This window comes from Zootoca vivipara, chromosome 11 (assembly GCF_963506605.1).
Source record: "Zootoca vivipara chromosome 11, rZooViv1.1, whole genome shotgun sequence".
Lineage (NCBI taxonomy): Eukaryota > Metazoa > Chordata > Lepidosauria > Squamata > Lacertidae > Zootoca > Zootoca vivipara.
Window position 1 is genome coordinate 1,207,187 of NC_083286.1, and position 21,623 is coordinate 1,228,809.

The 21,623-nt window shown below is 42.8% G+C and overlaps 1 protein-coding gene across 1 annotated transcript in view; it reads right to left on the bottom strand.

Annotated features, from left to right (window-relative positions):
• Positions 1–21,049, bottom strand: part of PGM5 (phosphoglucomutase 5) — an 82,129-nt gene extending 61,080 nt beyond the window's left edge. Inside the window, exons 1-5 of the mRNA XM_035099518.2 lie at positions 20,647–21,049; positions 6,859–7,021; positions 3,882–4,028; positions 2,663–2,788; positions 1,057–1,247 (exon numbers count right to left, since the gene is read on the bottom strand). Of these exons, the coding sequence (XP_034955409.1) occupies positions 1,057–1,247; positions 2,663–2,788; positions 3,882–4,028; positions 6,859–7,021; positions 20,647–20,907 (888 nt within the window). The 5' untranslated portion in view covers positions 20,908–21,049. The remainder of the gene's footprint in view (positions 1–1,056; positions 1,248–2,662; positions 2,789–3,881; positions 4,029–6,858; positions 7,022–20,646) is intronic.
• Between the last annotated feature and the right edge of the window lie 574 nt (positions 21,050–21,623).

Below are 21,623 nucleotides of genomic sequence, written 5' to 3' on the forward strand. Positions count from 1 at the left end.
GTTTCCTTTATACCTGCTTGAACCATGTAGTGAAAGGGGAGAACTCCCGGCACTTCTTGCCTATCAGATCACATGCCCTGGGAATCTTCCATCCACCAAGCAAGAAGTCTTTCCAGGTAGATCAACCCAGAAGGGAAAGGATCAGAAGCTGGATGAGGAGAGTGGGAGCAATAATTGCATTGAAGAAGCTATTCCAGTTTCACTACTCTGTCCCCTCAAATGTAGATGCAATCTAGAGTGAATAGAACTGTGCCCTTCAAAGAGGAGATGAAAGTGTGCACGCAATTTGGAGCATTTCCCAATACTCTTCTCCTCCAAAGTATCTTTCTGTTTTAAAGTAATATTTGTACAAGCTTCCATTTATTTAGTCCCTCCATTAAAAAAGACTTTGTGGTTGCAGTACATGTTCAAAACTGTAAGCCTCACTGAATTTAACAACTATGTACCATATTGGCCCAAATAGAAGCTGCACTCGCAAATAAGGCACACTTTTAAAATTCATTGGGGGGGAGATAACACCTCGGCTGCTTCCTGGGGGGGGGCACAAGCTTTGCCAGTGGCCTCCCCCCTTCTTTCTGCTTGGGAGCAGCAGGTGGGCTGCATGCCGTTGCCCTGTACTTCTGGGCTGCTTCGGGGGGGGGGGGAGCCATGCCGCTTTGCTGGCAATGTAAGGTTGCAAATAGAAGCCACACTTTAACTTTTCATGGTCAGAATTGGTGGGGAAACGTGCAGCTTATATTTGGGCCAATATGGTAAATACTATTTTATGAATTATTATTTTTCATTTCTAGCAGCATGAGAGCTGGTTGATAGTTTTCACTTTTGACCTTGTGACCTTTGTGTAAGCAATTAAAGTTGAATTGATTCAACACTGAGTAATCTTTGAAAAACTGAGCTGCTCATGAACAGCTGAGGGATTTTCAAGGGCATAACAAGACCTTCAGTTTCTCCCACATTTAAATAGGCATTTATTTGAAAGTCCCTCTGTAAATGTCAAAGTTGAACAAATAAAGACAACTCTTTAACTACCAAATCTGGTCTTACACAAATACCTACTCCATCAGCATCAAAAGCAGCGCCAAAGCCATACTCTCCTCCTTTCATTGCCTCCAACAAAGAAGTGGCGTATGTCAGGTTTGGGTCAGGATACTGGCCACCAAAATCCTCCAAAGGAACACAGTCAACTGCAGAATTAGCAGGAGCTCCTAATTCATCACACAGGATTCTCCGGACATAGGGACCCATCACTGCAAAAAGAGTTGTTTTCCAATTTAGGGACCATCTTTTAATTAATGTCCAGATAGACACCCACCATTTTGACTGAACAGAAATGGAATGGATTTATATTAAACAGGACATCATAAACTTCACTACAAGTTATGACAGAGGCTTCAGAAAAAGAGGACAGTTTTCTGTTGAATTAGAAATATTCTCATCTGAAAGGGAGCACTGAAATATCACAAAGCACAGGAATACAGTTGTGCTCAACTTGTCTAACAATTCTACTAAATAACTCTTTTGATAGCATTCAACATAAATCCCTTCTTCATGAGAAGCCATTTACCTCTATTCAGATCAATAAAAGCCAAAGCAAAATGAGCAGAGAGTCACATGATACAGTCTTCATAGAGTGTTTGTGGAAAAGTATGAGTTTAAAAGTGCCTGTACATTACAGTTGTATGGGAAGGTTTTGACACTGAATAACCAGGCTATCAATTATGTACCTTCCAGAGCTAGTACAGTCATGTAAGAGAACTTCACCAGAGTGTCTGAATCTGCACAGGGAACTCTCTGTTTTAAGAACTGCCCTTATTACATAACATTAAAGGCTTGTGGAACTAGACAATGTCCTTTATTTTATACACAGGGCAAAGCTATGGAGTTTACCCATAAAATATGACCTGCCCCTTCCTATGACTGCTCTTTATGAGGGCCAACTCAATTCAGTCTTAAATTTTCACCTGAAGAAATATCCTATCTTTACATAAAGTTTCTTTTACTCAGACTTGCCTCTGACATAGGAGATTTATCAGTCTGAGTCTTCACCCCAGCCACGGGGATAAGAATACTGAGCTATGTTGCAAAGCAGGGGTAGTCAACCTTTTTACACCTACTGCCCACTAATGCATCTTTCTTGATGGTAAAATTTCCTTACCGCCCACCAGTGCTCAATGGAAGGAGGATTCAGTTTGTGCCGTAGAACCCCCTACCGCCAACCTAGAATCCTGAAACGCCCACTAGTGGGCAGTGGGAACCAAGTTGACAAGCCCTGTTGTAAAGATTATGGTACTTGGATAATATATTTTAAACATTTTGAACACTGTACTTGTAACATTAACAGTGCAATCCTGTCCTGTTTGTTTTCTCAGAAGTCCCAATGGGTGGTATTCAATTCAGTTTTACTCAGAGTAGACCCACTAGAATGAAAGAACATGAGTTAGGTCCATTAATTTCAATGGATCTAATCAGAGTAAACATTAGTCATTAGTTGAATACCACCCAATGTGTTCAATGTGTTTATTCTAGTGAGCATTGTTTAGGATTGCTGTCTAAATTATTACTGCGTAGCAACAACCTAGTTATCATGCTCATGCTTTAAACATCATTTTATTTTCATTATACTGTATTAGCATTTTACATGTATAAAAATGGGCCTCCTTACCTCCATTCATGGCATCAATTCTGATCTTGAGTTGATTTGGCCCTGATAGCAACCCTCTGATGGCACTGAAGTCAAAGACAGTCCGTAGAAGATTGAGGTAGACTTCCACCGAATCTATTATTTCAACTGTGCAAATAAAGGTCCAAAAAATATCTAGATAGTGTGTGTTGTCTTTCAGCAACTGAAAATAGATGGCACAGAAACTTTGGGGCCTAATGCCTCTGCAATGCCTCAGGCAAATAGAGCAGCCAAGTGCCCCCAAAATACTCCTGTTATTGTGGGGTGGTTATTGTGGGGTGGTGCCTCTTATTGTCAATATTCTTGATATGCTAGGAGTAAGCAAAAATCCTACTTGAGAAGTAAAGGCTAAGCAAGGTGCCATAATCAAGGAGGATACCCAAGAGATAGGACCACAGGCAAGGGTAAATTGGGCAGTCATATTGTCTAGGGTGGAATTAGAGATGAAGAGACACCCATGTTCCAGCAAAAAATCATTTATTTATAATTAGCGCAGCCAACATTTATCACTGCTGTCCTGTTGATTTCCATAGTGAAGTTAAGCACATGTTCATGTCATCATATTAAATTGGATTTGGTGTTTAATTCTGGCTGGATCGTATTTATATCTTTTAGAAATGTCTATGCTCCCTTTTCAAAAATTGTTGCCCACTATTTAAAATAGAAGAATATATAAATAGAACAAAACAAGTTAAAAAGCATGGAATTTGGGAATAGTCTAGTAGTATAATAACAGCAACAACAAATAAAAATAGCAGTTGTTTTAAAAGCAAACAAACAATTGATTTAGAAACCTAAAGTAATAAAAACAAAAACCTACCATAATCAAAACTGAGTAGAATGAAATGAAGGAATCAGAATGTAAAGCTAAAGTTTAAAGCTCAGCAAGTAGAAGCTAAAAATGAATATGCCTGGAGAAATAAAGTTCTAGAAGCTAACATGAAATAAGAATACAATTTAAGGAAATACAGTGAGTTACAGGGCTGGGCTGGATGTCAATCATAGCCTGAGAAACATCAGCTCCAAAATGGCATAATAAGGTGTATCAAAGATTTCCTAAAACCCTCAAATGATCATAGGGGGAAAGCCCTCCTAAAGATTGGAAGGGACAATCTAAGTTCATTGCAAGAGCTGAACAGCTGGGAGACATCATATTCTCATGACAACATGGAGACCAAAGCTATGACAAAGAATACAATACCACGGAAAGGCTTGAATTTGTTCTCCAAATCAAATTCTTGTCTTCCTAGCCGAGATAAGTCAATTCTCAGGTCCGAACAAATAGCATATTCTTCAAGGGTTTTGCTGATCTGGTAGATTTTGTCAGAAACAGCATCAGGAGCTGGTCCTGGAAGTATAAATGCATACATTTATAAAGTCAGAACAGTATAGGTAGTTTGAACACACTCAGAAAAACTGCTGGAGTAAATATGCTCGGGATCAGAGTATAGATTTGATATATTGTTAAACTGAGATACAATGCAAGCTTAAAATAGTGTAACACATACAGTACAGTGGTTCCTCGGGTTACAAACGCTTCAGGTTACAAACATTTCAGGTTACAAACTCCGCTAACCCAGAAATAGTACCTCAGGTTAAGAACTTTGCTTCAGGATGAGAACAGAAATCGCGGTGTGGTGGCCCGGCGGCAGCAGGAGGCCCCATTAGCTAAAGTGGTGCTTCAGATTAAGAACAGTTTCAGGTTCAGAACGGACCTCTGGAATGAATTAAGTTCTCTCACCCCCCCAATTGATATTTATTGATTTTGTAAAACTGAAAAATACATAAAAACATGAAACACAAAATCACAAACAATACAAAAACGTAGCACACACAAAATACAAAATACAAAACATGATTTTAAAAAATGACAAAAAACCTCATATTTATCATTCAATCTGTCTTAACATTTTTTACTTCCTCGTATCCCTCCTCACTGCGTTTCATTGTATCTCATCCTTAGTAATTTCTATATCATAATTCCGATCATCTTATCTTAACTCTACATACATTGCATTTCATAATTAAATCCCTAAATTCTAAAATACTATAATACCTTAACATAACCTCCTCTACAATCTCTATGTACTTCCAAACCAATATCAAACATTTCCAATATTGCAATTATTCCTTATATACACTTTCAATTCCTTCCAATCTTCTTCCATTGACTCTTCTCCCTGGTCACGGAGTTTCCCGGTCAACTCAGCCAGTTCCATAAATTCAGTCATCTTCATCTGCCATTCATCAACTGTTGGTAGACCTTCACTCTTCCAATTCTTAGCCAACAAAATTATTGCTGCTGTTGTGGCATGCAAAAAAAAGTAGTATCTTTTTTGGGTATTTCCTCTCTAACTATTCCAAGAAGCTTCTGGTGAGCAATGCAGCTTTCCAATAACAGTCAACAATCCTATACTGCCTTAAGCTTAGGGTTTACAGCAGTAATTTTTGCTTCAGATTCTCTAATTCTAAAGAAGAGGCTTATATGTTGTCCAATATTAGTTTAAATATTCTTTCCAGCAGCTCAGACTGCTTTTGCAGACTTCAAAGGGTCTAAATAGGAAACGAGAGTTCAGCAGCTCAACAGTTCAGTTGTGATGTCACAGTTGTGACGTCATTGGCTAGCAGAGCCCCTGGGACCCCGTTCACAGCGGGAAAAGTGATGTTTTAAGCAGTTCAATTTCCTAAATTTTCAGGGCTAATTGTCCAAAAATGCTTTCCTCCACTTGCCCTGTCCTTGGGGGGGATCCTACAGGTCTAGATTTGGAGGTTTTATTTTATTAAAGTCCGTTTCCGGCTGTAACCGCTTGTCTTACTTTCGTTTTTAGCACAGCAGAAAGAACCGACTTTCTTTACTTTAAAATCCTTTCCGTGGTCCAATTTCTAATTTAATAATTTAGAATCTTTTACTCACGGTGTCCAGTATGTTCAGATCTTTTTAATTTAGGAAAAATCCACCACACAACAGGCTGCTGGCTTGGAGCTTCACCCTGCAAAGGTAGCAAATCAACTCAAAAGGCACCCACGTCTCCACTCTGCTTGCTCTCGGGGCTCTTAAAAAGAGCTTACCAGGGAGCGGAAGATACGCGTCTGGGAGCAGCTGAGTCCCCACGACCCCAGAAAGCTCAATATGGGGTTCTTCTGGGGGTCTGCGGCACTCTCGCGGCTCCCCCCTCCTTCACAGCGCCAAGAACATCAGAGCTCGAGGTTTCCTTGCCGTTCAGCGATGGCGGTAGACCAGAAGTCCGAATTAAGTTCTTAACCAGAGGTACCACTGTACATGAAAGTTATATTGTAGATGTTTGTAGCCTGCAGAATGCTTCCTTTTATCATTGTCTTGAATTCTAGTGGATCAACAGGCTAAGTCTCTGGCCTTTGATCTCCTAAGAAATGTAATTAAGCCCTTTGAATTTGATGTCCCAGTGAATAATAGTTAATTTTCCACATGGAACTAAAAGAGAAGAAAACACAAGTGCATTCAAAGAAGCTTTGACCCCAATTCAGTGAGATAAAGCCACATGCACACGAAGCCTCTCATACACTGAACTGACATGCAGGCATATATTGGCTGGCAAAGCAAAGTCGATCTGAGCCCTATGGAATGAAATGGATGTTTCTATTGATGCAAATGAGAATATGCACTAATATTCAGGACTACATGAAACTGAACTGAACTGAAAAAGAAGGGTATATGTTTGATAAATAAATGTCATACAATTTTCTATGGGCTTGCACAACACTCTGCATGACCAAGTAGGGTGACCATCCAAAGGACTTCTGTGTATATAAAAATGAGACTTCATACTAGTAAGTTTCAAAAGACACCAGATTGTGCAAAATATAATACTAAGTGTGCTGGCATGTATAAAATATCTAAAACGAAGTTGGCAAAGCCTCCATGACATTTTATCACTGAGCACCTGTTGGTTTCACATGCACACGAAAGCTCATACCAAAATATAAACTTAGTTGGTCTTTAAGGTGCTACTGAAGGAATTTTTTTATTTTGCTTCGACTCAGACCAACACGGCTACCTACCTGTAACTGAATCTATTAAAATCTTAGACAGCTTAGAAAAATATAGAACAGTATTTTTGAATTTTTAGACAAGTATAAAAGTTTAGTTTCAATCTGCTTTCTTAAAAACAATTGATAACATAAATCTTAAAATTACATACCTCCATTGGCAACATTAAACTTAACTCCAAATTCTCCTCCAGGTCCTCCAGGGCAGTGACTAGCAGTTAGAATAATCCCACCGGCTGCTTTTATCTTTCTGATAATGCAAGAAACAGCAGGGGTGGATAAGATGCCATTCTGACCAATAACCAATCTTCCAATCTAGAAGAGCCAGATAAAAAGAACAAGATCACATTTTGTTGGCATGGGGTTGAGTTGCTGAGTGATGCTCAATGATACCAAACAAACATAATGAAGAAACAGTGCCATCTATAAGTTCAGTATACGAATTATTTTATTTAAAATATGTATTAATTAAAAGATTTCTGTATTAGCCTTCACCAAAAATAGTCACAGGGCAGCTAACAAAATTAAAGTAATACGAGCAACAAGTTGCAGGAAAAGGGGTGCAATAGGTTTCTATGCGCTTTGTCATTGATCTCTGTCATAAGACTTAATGAACAGCAATACAGTATTAAAATGATTCTCATGTTATTAACAGAATCATAAAAATGATTTCCAAACTATCAGCTTCTAAAAGCGCAGCAAAAATTGTATTTTTTTAAACCCTGGAATCTAAAAGAATATAATGTTGGGATGCGACATAACTTCAGTGAGGAGATCATTCTGCATATTATAACCTTTGTAGATATATTATATTATTATATAGTAAATATAATTGTATGAACATTTTTACAAAATTGAAATCAGAAAATGTGCAGATTGAGAATCATGTCCTAAATTATAAGATTAAAAGGTATGTTAACTAGAAAAGAGTAATTGCAACCTAGCATTGTCTAGAATGATGTGATGCAAGAGCCAGGGGGCATCAGCAAATCTGGGAAGTGTCAGAGGTGTCAACTATATCGTTGCCTCTTCATTGCTTATAAAATAAGATGTTTTTATTCAACTTATTCAAACATTTATTTGAGTGTACTCATTTCAGTAATCTATAGCTTGGCCATTTTTGAAGATGCTTCTAAAAGCAATTCTTTACCTTAGCATTAGCAATTATCGATGCTTTATTTGCTTCAAAAAAAAACAGATGCCTAACCACAAGGTGAACTTTACACATGATGTAGCGGTTGGAACATGAACACGTATCTATGCACGCATCCATGCCTGTTGGTTAAACAAACATACAGTGCTATGCCTCTTGGTTAAACACTTGTCTTCATCAGATAAGGAAGTGGCTTGAATTCAACATACAGTGGTTAGGAGCATAGAAATTAGGACAGCTTGTGGTCTGCAATAAAAATGTTCTGCTGATATGTCAATAAAGTTATCTAGGGGGGCTTGTGACCATATTTGTACAATGATTAGTAAGGGAAATAGGATGTTATTGTTAATTAAACAAACATGATATGCTGGGGACTTTCCATTCCTTTTCTGTAAGGGAGGGGGAGAATGAACTTCGAGACTTTAAATACTTGCGTAATTTCCTGGTTCTGTGTGCCCCCTCTAACACTTTGTGTAACCAGCCACTTGCAAGCGTAATAAAGCTTTCCTAATTCACCAACTTGTACAAGGTCATTTTATTAAGGATCCAGAAGACCCAAAGTCTTGATGGACCATTTTTCATATCAAACAGGAAGTCAGAGTCCAAATCCCCACTCAGCCATAACACCATAATATGGTTTAAAGCATGCCATTGTTGGGATTTTTATATACCCGAGCTGCTCCAGCGAGGGTTACTGTGATTTGTGTATCATGTGAGTGTCGGAGAGAGAGCGTGAGAAAGGAAGTCTGTTATACAATGGTACCTCTACCAATGGTACCTGCCTTGCCCTGGACTTGTACAGCACCACTGGATGTTTCACGATCGATGGATACTGCACCAATGACACTTTGTATCCGCAGCTGCAGTTTCCCTCAGGCTGCCAGCTGGATACTTGCTACTATCTTTAGATAACACAGACCAGGATGTTCTTTAAGAAACAAGTTTGGTTTATTTGTTTGTACAGAAGCGTGTGGTTACTGAATGAATAATATCGTAAATAAACTTATAACTGTTATAGCCTATACCGGCCTATACCCACTAAGTTATTTACCGGCCTATACCGCTAAAACCTCTAATTAAACAGTGCAACAAGTTTCATATTGATCTGCTATCCTGTCTGTTCATTCCCCCCAATAATCCACCTAGCTCTCTGACTAATCTTCCACAGCTCTCTCTCTCTCTCACTGACACCTCCACCTCCCTTCCACAATTCCCCAACTCCAACTGAACTAACTGCCACTAGGGAGGGGTTTTTATACCATAACGGCACCTGCCCCTGAGGGTTCTAAGGTTCCAAAACTTAACCCCTTACTTGCTCAACCTTCTTCTTAATAAGGCACGCCACAACGAATAACTCTACTTACGAAATATTCTACTTACGAATAGAAAAAAATGGCAGGCGCTTACGAATTTCTTCAACATCTGAAGGGCCCTCACCCTTGTATGAGGTTAGTGCCCACATTGTAGTGCTTATCTGGGCCACCCAAAGCTACTAATTTTAGAACTGGCCTGAAATTTTGTGTCATTGAGTGGTCTTCCAATCTCAAATGGTGTTTTAAAGAAGAAATACTACTAAAATCAAACTATCATTACAAAAATGTACCAGTAAATTAAATTGCAACAATTTACATCCTTTCTTAGATCCCATCAATGCACTCTTTAATGTACAGCCATTTATCAGTTTATGTAGCACTCCAAACTACAGATATTAAACTAAGAGCCTGACATTATTAAGAAAAATCTGCTGTCAGCTATCCTGGTCAATGACGCAACAACACTATCTATCCCATGTGGTATGCACAAAAAAATGTGCAGCCAAACTCTGTATGGCTAGATTGGCAACCCAGGAGTCCTGGTTAGACCCCCGTTAACTTTTCAACTACATGGAAGTATACAGGTAGCAATGAATGGAAATCTGGAAGTCTCCATTGAGATGCAAGAATCTGAAACATGTGGATTCAACTGTATGCTTAGATCTCCAGTTGGCATGAGAGAGAACAGACAGCAACTGCCTTTCACGGTGGCCTTTCAGCTTGATTAAAGAGATGACTGATTGCTCGGACCTGCAGCTTCCCCCGAGTCAGGTTTCTGTGTTAAAAATAAAGGCCAGAGGTACAGTGCACTTCAGAACACTTTGGCCTGGTAGGTTGCACTTGCCAAAAGTAGTGTGAATTGTGGCTGTTCAACCCATTCTTACAACAACAAATATTGGTGTTAAGCAGAAACCAACTAAGAAAGCTATAATTTCAAAGCTTTATTTACCCATTGTTTTTGCTTAATATAGAAATAACTTCAGAGTCCCTTGAACATTTATCTGAGGTTATGTGTAAACTCAGTGGAAGAGGATTAAAGAAGAAAGTCTTAAATGTAAACCATTTGTTGGGGGAGATTATTGAAGGCAAAAAAGGGAGGCAGCAAGAGGTAGAAGTCCCAGCAGCTGCTACCCCTGTTTCTCCAAAAATAAGCCGTAGCCATAAAATAAGCCGTGGCAGGATTTTTAAGTATTCAAGGAATATAAGCCATACTCTGAAAATAAGACATAGTGATAGGCACAGCAGCAATGCCGGCCGCGGCAGGAGGAGGAGGGGGAAAATAAGACATCCCCTGAAAATAAGTCATAGTGTGTTTTTTTGAGGAAAAATTCTGGTTAGATGACAGAAAAGGTTGGGCCAGCCAGGCTAGAAGCAGTTGCCTTGTTCAAGAAGTCCAAGAATGGGGCAAGAAGTTCAGAACTGCATGGAGCAACTGAGTTGTTCCAATGAGTTGGCAGGCACCCCCATATGCTTTTAAAGGCACTGCATTAGGCAGGATGTGTCTGTCCCCTACAATGGGAGGATCACAAGGTCCTGGGTGAACAGGCTGATCCTGACCCTGCTTCCTCTGCTCCTAGGGGTTGCTGACACTCACTCCCCTGGATCCCAATGCTGCACTCATTTCCCTGGGAGAAAAGAGGGGCAATGGGAGTCCTGCTATTCCAACTGCAGGAGCTGAATCCAGGCGGGGGCAGGAGGGAAGTACTGTCATTTTTCCATCTCTGTTCCCCAGTCCCAGACCCTCTATGACAGGCATGTCAAACCTGCGGCCCTCCAGATGTTTTGGCCTACAACTCCCATGATCCCTAGCTAGCAGGACCAGTGGTTGGGGAAGATGGGAATTGTAGTCCAAAACATCTGGAGGGCCGCAGGTTTGACATGCCTGCTCTATGACATCCTTCTGTCCCTCATCCTCAGCTGTTCCAACCAGCCACTAGGGCTGGGAAATACATCAATATATTGGGGACCCAGGTGGCGCTGTGGGTTAAACCACAGAGTCTAGGGCTTGCTGATCAGAAGGTCGGCGGTTCGAATCCCCGTGATGGGGTGAGCTCCCGTTGCTCGGTCCCAGCTCCTGCCCACCTAGCAGTTCGAAAGCACATCAAAGTGCAAGTAGATAAATAGGGACCACTCCAGCGGAAAGGTAAACGGCATTTCCGTGCGCTGCTCTGGTTTGCCAGAAGTGGCTTTGTCATGCTGGCCACATGACCCGGAAGCTGTCTGCAGACAAACACCAGCTCCCTCGGCCTATAGAGCGAGATGAGCGCCGCAACCCCAGAGTCGGACACGACTGGACCTGATGGTCAGAGGCCCCTTTACCTTATTGTCCAAAACCGGTTTTAAATCCACATTATGACCTGTTTGAACCTAGCCCATCTTGATTTCAGCAAGGCCTTTGACAAGGTGCCCCATGATATTCTTGTAAAGATGCTGGTAAAATGTGGGCTAGACAATGCTACCATTTAGTGGATTTGTAACTGGCTGACTGACTAAACCCAAAGGGTGCTCATCAATGCCTCCTCTTCATCCTGGAGAAAAGTGACTAGTGGGGTGCCACAGGGTTCTGTCTTGGGCCCAGTCTTATTCAACATCTTTATCAATGACTTGGATCAGGGCCGGCTCTAGGGGTAGGCTGGGTGGCACGGGGCACCCGACATGGTTGAGACGGCCCTGACTTGGATGATGGGCTTGAGGGCATCCTGAGCAAGTTTGCAGATGACACCAAATTGGGAGGGGTGGCTAATACCCCAGAGGTCAGGATCACACTTCAAAATGACCTTAACAGATTAGACAACTGGGCCAAAGCAAACAAGATGAATTTTAACAGGGAGAAATGTAAAGTACTACATCTTAGGCTAAGCAGATGTTGCTTCTTTGACAAATGTAGTCTCAGAGAGAGAGAGATGGCTGACCAGTCCTGCTCTTTTGTTACCTGGGCAGGTGAGGTCACACCCACCTCTAGTCATATGCAGAGGAAGTCTGCCCAAGCCTAGGAGAAACAGGAAGTTTCAACTGGCTTGTTCAGACATCCCCTTTTTATGACAGTGTGGTGTAGTGGTTAAGACAGGGGTCCCCAAACTAAGGCCCGGGGGCCGGATGCGGCCCAATCGCCTTCTAAATCTGGCCCGCGGACGGTCCGGGAATCAGCATGTTTTTACATGAGTAGGATGTGTCCTTTTATTTAAAATGCATCTCTGGGTTATTTGTGGGGCCTGCCTGGTGTTTTTACATGAGTAGGATATGTCCTTTTATTTAAAATGCATCTCTGGGTTATTTGTGGGGCCTGCCTGGTGTTTTTACATGAGTAGAATGTGTCTTTTTATTTAAAATGCATCTCTGGGTTATTTGTGGGGCATAGGAATTCGTTCATTTTTTCCCCAGAATATAGTCCGGCCCCCCACAAGGTCTGAGGGACGGTGGACCGCCCCCCTGCTGAAAAAGTTTGCTGTCCCCTGGTTAAGAGCAGTGGACTCATAATCTTGTGAACTGGGTTCACGTCTCCGCTCCTCCACATGCAGCTGCTGGGTGACCTTGGGCTAGTCACACTTCTCTGAAGTCTCTCAGCCTCACTCACCTCACAGAGTGTTCGTAGTGGGGGAAGAAGGGAAAGGAGATGGTTAGCTGCTTTGAGACTCCTTTGGGTAGTGATAAAGCGGGATATCAAATCCAAACTCTTCTTATTTTTCTTCTACTTGACTGCTCTTGTGTTTCACATCCTGGAATTGATGGCCAAGCATTCAAAAGGAAGTGAGATAGTAGTAATGGTGGATTTCAACTATCCTGATATTTGTTGGATGTCAAACTCAGCCAAGAGCATAAGGTCGAACAGATTCCTCACTGGCCTTGCAGACAATTTCATTGTCCAGAAAGTGGGAGAAGGAGGGACTTCCGGTCTACTGCTAACGCCGATCGGCGGGGTCTGTTTCAAGCTCTGAGACAGCCCGGCTCTGCGAGGGGGGGGAAGCCGCGAAAGCGCCGCGGCTGCCCAAAAGAGCCCCATATTGAGCTTTATGGGGACGAAGTGCTTTGCAGTGCCCAGATCCCGACTCCCCTACTCGCCGGTAAGCTCGAGGAGAGCCCCGGGAAGAGCGGGGTGGTAGTCGCGGGGGCCATCTTAAGCTCCATCGTTACCCTCGCAGCAGCGAAGCTTCGTGCCGGCGGCAGAACGCAGCGGATTCTTTCGCAACAAAGGACATTAATTTGGAAACCGTGAGTAAAAGATTATAAGAAGAGTTAAAAAATTTGAAAGATTTGGCCACGGATGAGGTTAAAAAAGGAAGTCGACCTCTCCTAATTGTGAGACTGTGACACAGTAAACAGATCCCCTGTCGGGAAGAGAAGGAAGCAACTAATTTATTAACAATTGGACTTTGAGCCCTTTGAAGCCGGGTCCAGGGATCCGGAGGCTTCGGCGTTTGACTTTGAGGTTTGGAAATTACAAACTTTTTACAAGTGATTGGACTGAGGACAAAATAACCAGATCGGGCAAAAATGGAGTACAATGTTTTGGAATAACCCCTCCGCCATTTCCTGCAGTGGGGCTGGTGGGTTTCCCACGGGAATAGCACAGGCAAGATGGCTTCAGACCCAGCAGCTGGAAAAGAACAATTTTGGCAAAGAATATTCGCAGAGCTGCGTGACATAAAAAAAGGACTGAATGTTTACACCAATTTATTGCGGGAATGCGCTTCGTCGCTGGACCATAAAGAACAATCAACAGAGGTGAACAGAGAAAGCAGCACGGAAAGAAGAATTAATACAGAAGGGGAAAGACTGGAGGTGGAGGATATAAAGAAAGCACCAACACTGAACAATTTAATGATACAAGAAGAATTGACACAACAGGAAGAGGAAGAAGAAGAAGAAGGGCAGTATGTTCCACAAGTGAGAGATGTGGAACAGAAAAAGGACTGGTCTCAAAATCTCCTCAAAGATGAACCAGAGAGGGCTCCTGTCCTCCTAGTGAGAGAGGGAGGGCAGGGTGCCCCCTGGGAAGGTAGACAGAAAAGTACAGGTGGGAAACGGCAGAAGTGGGAGGAAAGGATTTGGTGGAACCTGTGGGAAAGGGTGGGAGTGGGTTAATAGATTTTAAATGTGGTTAGAGAGGGACGATTGAAATGGCCTGACACTGGTATGCTATATGGACTTTCGCTACAATCTTCTGGAATACCTGGACCAGGGGGGAGGGGGAGCAATGTTATAATGGTTTGTAACAATTTATGATTTAAGAATTAATATTAGAATGATGATTGGTTGTTAATAAAAATTATAGACAGAAGGGAAAAAGTTATAGAATGTAGAAAGGGACTTAGAAGTATAGGATTTGGGGTTAGAAATAAGAATAGAGATTTGAGAAAAGAATATGTAAAATTGGCATAAGTACAATGAATACTGTCTAAATAATATTCAATTAGGGACCCAAGGGGGGGGAGGTAGAGGGAGTCCAAAAGGTGTTGTTTAAGATTTAGAGATATTATTTCTTGATAATTTTTTGTTTTATATTTGTTTTTGTGCTTTTTGCATTTTTTTTCCTTGCATTTTTTTTCTCTTTTTTGTATTTTTTTTCTTGTAATTTTTGTAATGGGTAAGTGTGTGTGTCTGTATGTTTTGTATTTCTGTATGTGTGTGTTGGAAAATCTTCAATAAATTCATTTTAAAAAAAAAGAAAGTGGGAGAAGGACAAGAGGATCAGCCATTTTAGATCTGGTCCTAACCAATAGTGAAGACCTGGTTAGTGGGGTAGAAGTGGCAGGCTCATTAGGTGGGAGTGACCATGCTCTTCTGGAGTTTATTGTTCAGCGGAAAGGAGCAACCAAGCATACTAAGACTCAAATTCTAGACTTTAAGAAAACCGACGTCAGAAAAGTTAGGGAAATGCTGGGTGAAATCCCATGGACAGTAATACTAAAAGGGAAGGGAGTTCATGATGGTTGGGAGTTTGTTAAAAGGGAGATATTAAAAGCACAACTTCAGGCAATACCAATGAGACAGAAACATGGAAGGTGCCTAAAGAAGCCAGGGTGGCTATCTAAAGAACTTTTAACTGAGTTAAGATTTAAAAGGGATATGTACCAAAAATGGAAAAGGGGGGAAATCAGCAGAGAGGAATTCAAACAAATAGCCAGCACGTGTAGAGACAAAGTCAGAAAAGCTAAAGCACAGAATGAACTCAGGGTTTCTAGAGAAGTTAACAGCAACAAAATGGGCTTTTATGGGTATGTCGGTAGCAAAAGGAAGAACAAGGAAACAGTGGGGTCACTTAGAAGAGAAGATGGTGAAATGCGAACAGGGGACAGAGGAAGGGCAGAACTCCTCAATGCCTTCTTTGCCTCAGTCTTCTCCAAAAAAAGAAAACAACGCTGACCTGAAGAATATGGAGCAGATAATTCAGCAGGGGAAACACAGCCCAGAACAAGTAAGGAGGTAGTACAATACTTGGCTAGTTTAGATGTATTCTACAGGACCAGATGAACTACATCCAAGAGTATTAAAAGAACTGGCAGAGGTGATTTCAGAACCACTGGCAATAATATTTGAGAATTCCTGGAGAACAGGCAAAGTCCCAGCAGACTGGAGGAGGGCAAATGTTGTCCCTATTTTCAAAAAGGGGGAAAGAGAGGACCCAAACAATTACCACCCAGTCAGCCTGACATCAATACCAGGAAAGATTCTAGAGCAGATCATTAAGCAAATGGTCTGTGAGCACCTAGAAAGGAATGCTGTGATCACTAAAAGTCAGCATGGGTTTCTGAAAAATAAGTCACATCAGACTAATCTGATCTCATTTTGTGACAAAATTACAAGCCTGGTAGATGGAGGGAACGCTGTGTATTTAGCCTATCTTGATTTCAGCAAGGCCTTTGACAAGGTGCCCCATGATATTCCTGTAAAGAAGCTGGTAAAATGCGGGCTAGACAATGCTACCATTCAGTGGATTTGTAACTGGCTGACTGACCGAACCCAAAGGGTGCTCATCAATGGCTCCTCCTCATCCTGGAGAAAAGTGACTAGTGGGGTGCCACAGGGTTCTGTCTTGGGCCCAGTCTTATTCAACATCATCAATGACTTGGATGATGGGCTTGAGGGCATCCTGAGCAAGTTTGCAGATGACACCAAATTGGGAGGGGTGGCTAACACCCCAGAGGACAGAATCACACTTCAGAATGACCTTAACAGATTAGACAACTGGGCCAAAGCAAACAAGATGAATTTTAACAAGGAGAAATGTAAAGTACTACACTTGGGCAAAAAAAAATGAAAGGCAAAAATACAGGATGGGAGACACCAGGCTTGAGAGCAGTACATGTGAAAAGGATCTAGGAGTTTTGGTTGACCACAAACTTGACATGAGTCAACAGTGTGATGCAGCAGCTAAAAAAGCCAATGCATATCTGGGCTGCATCAATAGGAGTATAGCATCTAGATCAAGGGAAGTAATAGTACCACTGTATTCTGCTCTGGTCAGACCTCACCTGGAGTACTGTGTCCAGTTCTGGGCACCACATTTCAAGAAGGATACTGACAAGCTGGAACGTGTCCAGAGGAGGGCAACCAAAATGGTCAAAGGCTTGGAAATGATGCCTTATGAGGAACGGCTTAGGGAGCTGGGTATGTTTAGCCTGGAGAAGAGAAGGTTAAGGGGTGATATGATAGCCATGTTCAAATATATAAAAGGATGTCATATAGAGGAGGGTGAAAGGTTGTTTTCTGCTGCTCCAGAGAAGCGGACACGGAGCAATGGATTAAAACTACAAGAAAGAAGATTCCACCTAAACATTAGGAAGAACTTCCTGACAGTAAGAGCTGTTCAACAGTGGAATTTGCTGCCAAGAAGTGTGGTGGAATCTCCTTCTTTGGAGGTCTTTAAGTGGAGGCTTGACAGGCGTATGTCAAGAATGCTTTGATGGTTTTTCCTGCTTGGCAGGGGGTTGGACTTGATGGCCCTTGTGGGCTCTTCCAACTCTATGATTCTATGATACTATCCCACAATGCTGCATTTCAAATATTCAGCATGAAGTCAGGGACAAAACCTCTCCTCTTAGGACAGGAGCATGTAGTGATCACACATATTTGGTGTTAGTTCCAGATTATTCAAACGCAAGATGCAAAGCTGCAGAAGCAGAGAAAAAATTAGAGAAAAGGGATAAGCAGGAACAACATGAACTTTTTAAAGATAAAAGCCTATTATGGAAGAGGAATTAAAAAGAAGGAACTAGGGAGTAAGAAACGCTCATGATTGCAATAATCAATTATTATTATTGTTATTATTATTGTTATTATTCTTATTGTTGTTCCTGTTGTTGTTGTTCCTGTTCCTGTTCCTGTTGTTGTTGTTGTTGTTACAGTATTTATTATTATTTATACCCCACCCATCTGGCTGGGTTTCCTCCACCACTCTGGGCAGCTTCCAACAAATAGCAAAAGACATTAAAATATCACAGATTAAAAGCTTCCCTAAACAGGGCTGCCTTAGGTGTTTTCTAAATGTCAGGTACTGTAGTTGTTTATCTCCTTGACCTCCGATGGGAGGGCGTTCCACAGGGCGGGCGCCACTACCGAAAAGGCCCTCTGCCTGGTTCTCTGTAGCTTTGCTTCTCGCAGTGAGGGAACCGCCAGAAGGCCCCCGGCGCTGGATTTCAGTGTCCGGGCAGAACGATGGGGGTGGAGACGCTCCTCCAGGTATATAGGACCGAGGCCGTTTAGGGCTTTAAAGGTTAGCACCAACTCTTTGAATTGTGCTCGGTAGAAAACAAACAGAATTTGGCTTAAAATTTTAGCAGAAGGAATAGTTTGAAAGGATCTGATTTTAGCAATGTCAGATGAAAAAACTATGATGTTTGGCAGCCAGTTGAATTTTATAAAGTTTAATGTTGTAATCCTCATTATCCTCATTTTATTTAAAATGCATCTCTGGGTTATTTGTGGGGCATTGGATTTTGTTCTCCCCCCCCTTCAAAATATAGTCCGGCCCCCCACAAGGTCTGAGGGACAGTGGACCGGCCCCCTGCTGAAAAAGTTTGCTGACCCCTGGGCTAGACAATGAGTTACATCCAATAATGCCTGCAGCTGCTCTGTCACAAGCCTCTCAATCACCATTTTGAGAAAAGGTTGATAACTATTGCAGATGAGGGGGTCCAATGCTGGGTTTCTTTAGATGTGGTCACACCACTGCCTCTCTCAAAGCAGGGGGCACCACTTCATTGCATCATGATGCGTTCACCACACCCTGGATCCATCCCCTGCCAGCAAGATTTTATTAATCACAAGGGAAAGGACAAAAGAATCTATGATTCTGTGTGGTCTGATATATCGCTGCAAGCACCCTTACACTATCCTCAGGTCACATCAACTGAAATTGACCCCACAAAACCTTTCTAGACACAGCATTGGACATATTCTGCACCAATTATGGCATCAAGATTACAACAGAGCTGAGCAACTTAACCACTGAAGTGCCTCAAAAACTCTTCACAGTGGGTCTCCAAATGGTCCATGGAAACTCTCTCAGGGGCCAGTAACCTTCCTTCCTTCACTTATCCTACCTTTTGATTCCCATTGTGCCCTTTTTGCTCTTTGCCCTCTGCAAAAGACTACCTCCCTATACTACCGTAACTTCAGATTAGGTCTACTGAGCCCAGAAAGTCCAATTATACCTTATAAACCAAAACACAGGACCCAGTGTCTGGTTAGGTCAATGTTATGTGTTGCTTTTACAAAGTCTGGGCTACTTTCTAATAGAAGCACAGAAGAAAGGGAATTTTTGACAGTGAACAACCATCTCGCAAAGCTGAAGTCATTGGGAAAGTGGAGACTTTGGCATAGAATCAACATGAGGTAATCAACCATTCAAAACAACATCCAGACAAAGGGGTAAATTATAATACTTTTTAATGCTTTTGTTGGTACCAGATTGCCGAGAGCCATCTCTAACTGTAGGAATGTCACATTCTCTCACAGTAACACATCAACATCAGGCTCTATTTTTGTTAACTGCACAGGAATTGTAAAACTCCTGAGCTAGCTTGTGCCAAACAAAAACCATGTACTGGTAACACATGGTCATAACAACAACAACAACAACAACAACAACAACAACAGCAACAACAACAACAACAAATATGGTCCAGAGCTCTTTAGATGATATTCTCTTAAATTTCCCACTCCGAAAAGGTGTACCACCAAATCCAGCTTTTATCCCTAGTGGCAAATATATGTGCTAGGGCTAGGCGTTGCCCTTTAAATAGTCTAAATATTTACATATTTCTCTCTAGCATAAAAAAGCAGCCAAACTACTGCAATCTAAGTTAAATATATCAGACACCATCAGAGTGGAACAAAACCCGAGCTATAACAAAATAAAAAAATCCTTCCAGTAGCACCTTAGAGACCAACTAAGTTTGTCATAGGTATGAGATAAGAAGTTTGTCATAGGTAATGAGATAAGAATTACTCATCATACATGATAAAGCTTTCTTTAATACCTCACCCCATGATTTTTCCTGCAAGACCAATTGCAGTCATTAACAGTCATCAACAAGTTTACCACTCCTATCAGCCCATCGCCCATTCCCATCACCCCCCCCACCCCACCCTCTGACTATACATAAGGGTCTGGTGACTTCTGTTTCAGTGTATCTGAAGAAGTGTGCATGCACACGAAAGCTTATACCCAGAACAAACTTAGTTCGTCTCTAAGGTGCTACTGGAAGGCTTTTTTTATTTTGTTTTAACTACGTCAGACCTACCTGTAACTAAACCAGAGCTATATTCACCTTCTTACAGTAACTCCACTGTCTTCATTGTTCTTTGGAAGCAGGCACAGGGTCAGACAGACTTGACTGCCTCAAACACAAATATGCTATTCCAAAAGATGATGAGATGAGACAAAATCTAAAGTTGGGCATTAATAAATGAGGGTACATCTCCTCCTGGGATACTGAACCTTTCTGTGCCTCTTAAATGTCGAAAATGCTGAGAATCTTTTGTAAAAGCACTCCAAATATTTGCAAATCCTATGTCTCTCCACCTGCCTCTTACTCCTAAATAGATTCAAGAGCATAGATGGGGAGGTGCCTTTGGGAACCTGCAATTGTTCCCTGTGGAGAAAGTCTTTGAATAGGCAGACCGCCCAAGAGTTCACTCCACATACAGTATATGACAGCGAGTGGGGAGAGCAACGGGGGAGCCAAGTGTGGGGCACCTCGGGGAGGAAGCAAGCGCGCCACGCCCAAAGCAGATCCCCTCAATCCGGACAGGCTTCCTTCCATTTCTGAGTGCGGCGCTGCTGCACATTCCTCAAGCGACTCCTCCAGATCCCATCTATCCCAGGGCGCTCCCGCCCCTCCGCCCGCCCGCCCGCCCGCGCCGAGGCTGCCCCGACTCCGAGGCGCCCTTGGTTGGGCGTCGGGCGCGAGGGGCCCGCCGGGTGGGTCGGGTGCCGGTGCCGCCGCCGCCGCCGCCGCCGCCGCCCTTACCCCGTTGGCCGCCGCCATCTGCACCACCAGCTCGACGGCCGTCCGGCTGAAGTACCTGCCGTCGCTGCCCACCACCATGGTGCAGCCCTGGCGGTCGCGGAGGTCGACGGACGACAGCACGCTCTGCACGAAGTTGGGCAGGTAGTTGCGCTGACTCTCGAAGACGGCCGTGGGTCTCCGGAGGCCGCCGCCGCCCGTCGGCTTCTGGTCCTCAAAGGGGACCGTGGGCACCGTCAGCACCGGGATGGGGCTGCCCTCCATGGCGCGCGCCGCAGCCCGGCCTCGCCTGCCTCTCCTCTGGCCGGGCGCCTCCCGGGCAGGCAGGCAGGCAGGCAGGCGAAGCGCCGCAAGCAGAGCCCCTGGGAGGAAGCGGAGGGAGAGAGAGAGAGAGAGACGCTGCTCCGCTCCAGCAAAGCAACTGTCCGCTTCGGAACAAGGACACCGGAGGGGGAGCAGCAGCCTCGCCCAATCAGAAGCGCGGAAAGAGAAGCCGCGGCCAGAGATGGTCTCTGTGGGTGAAGCCCATTTGTTGGCGGGGATCACGCCCTGTCAGCTCGTCGGCCGGCCGGCTCTCCAGGGGCGCGAGGCGGGATTCTCCTCTTGCCCTTTGGGTCAGCGACAAAACAGCTCCAGGCTAGAAGCAGCACATCCTTCCAAACCTTAACTCACATGACCCCCACTTTTATTTATATCGGTTGGGTAGAAGGATGTACTGTATTTTCAAGTTCCTTTAAAAAAAATTATTTTCATTTTTTAAACAATATTCGTATACATTTACATCATTTTTTAATTTGTACACTTCTGGGATTACTTAAATCCCTCGGACTTCCCCCCACCCCCCACCTGGTTTCCAATTTTTCCTTATTTCTATTACATCTAATTACGTTTTTCTAATCCATTTTATCAACTTTTTTTCTTACCTTAAATCATATTACATTATAAGTGTATCTTAAATCATATTACCTTATACCTTAAAT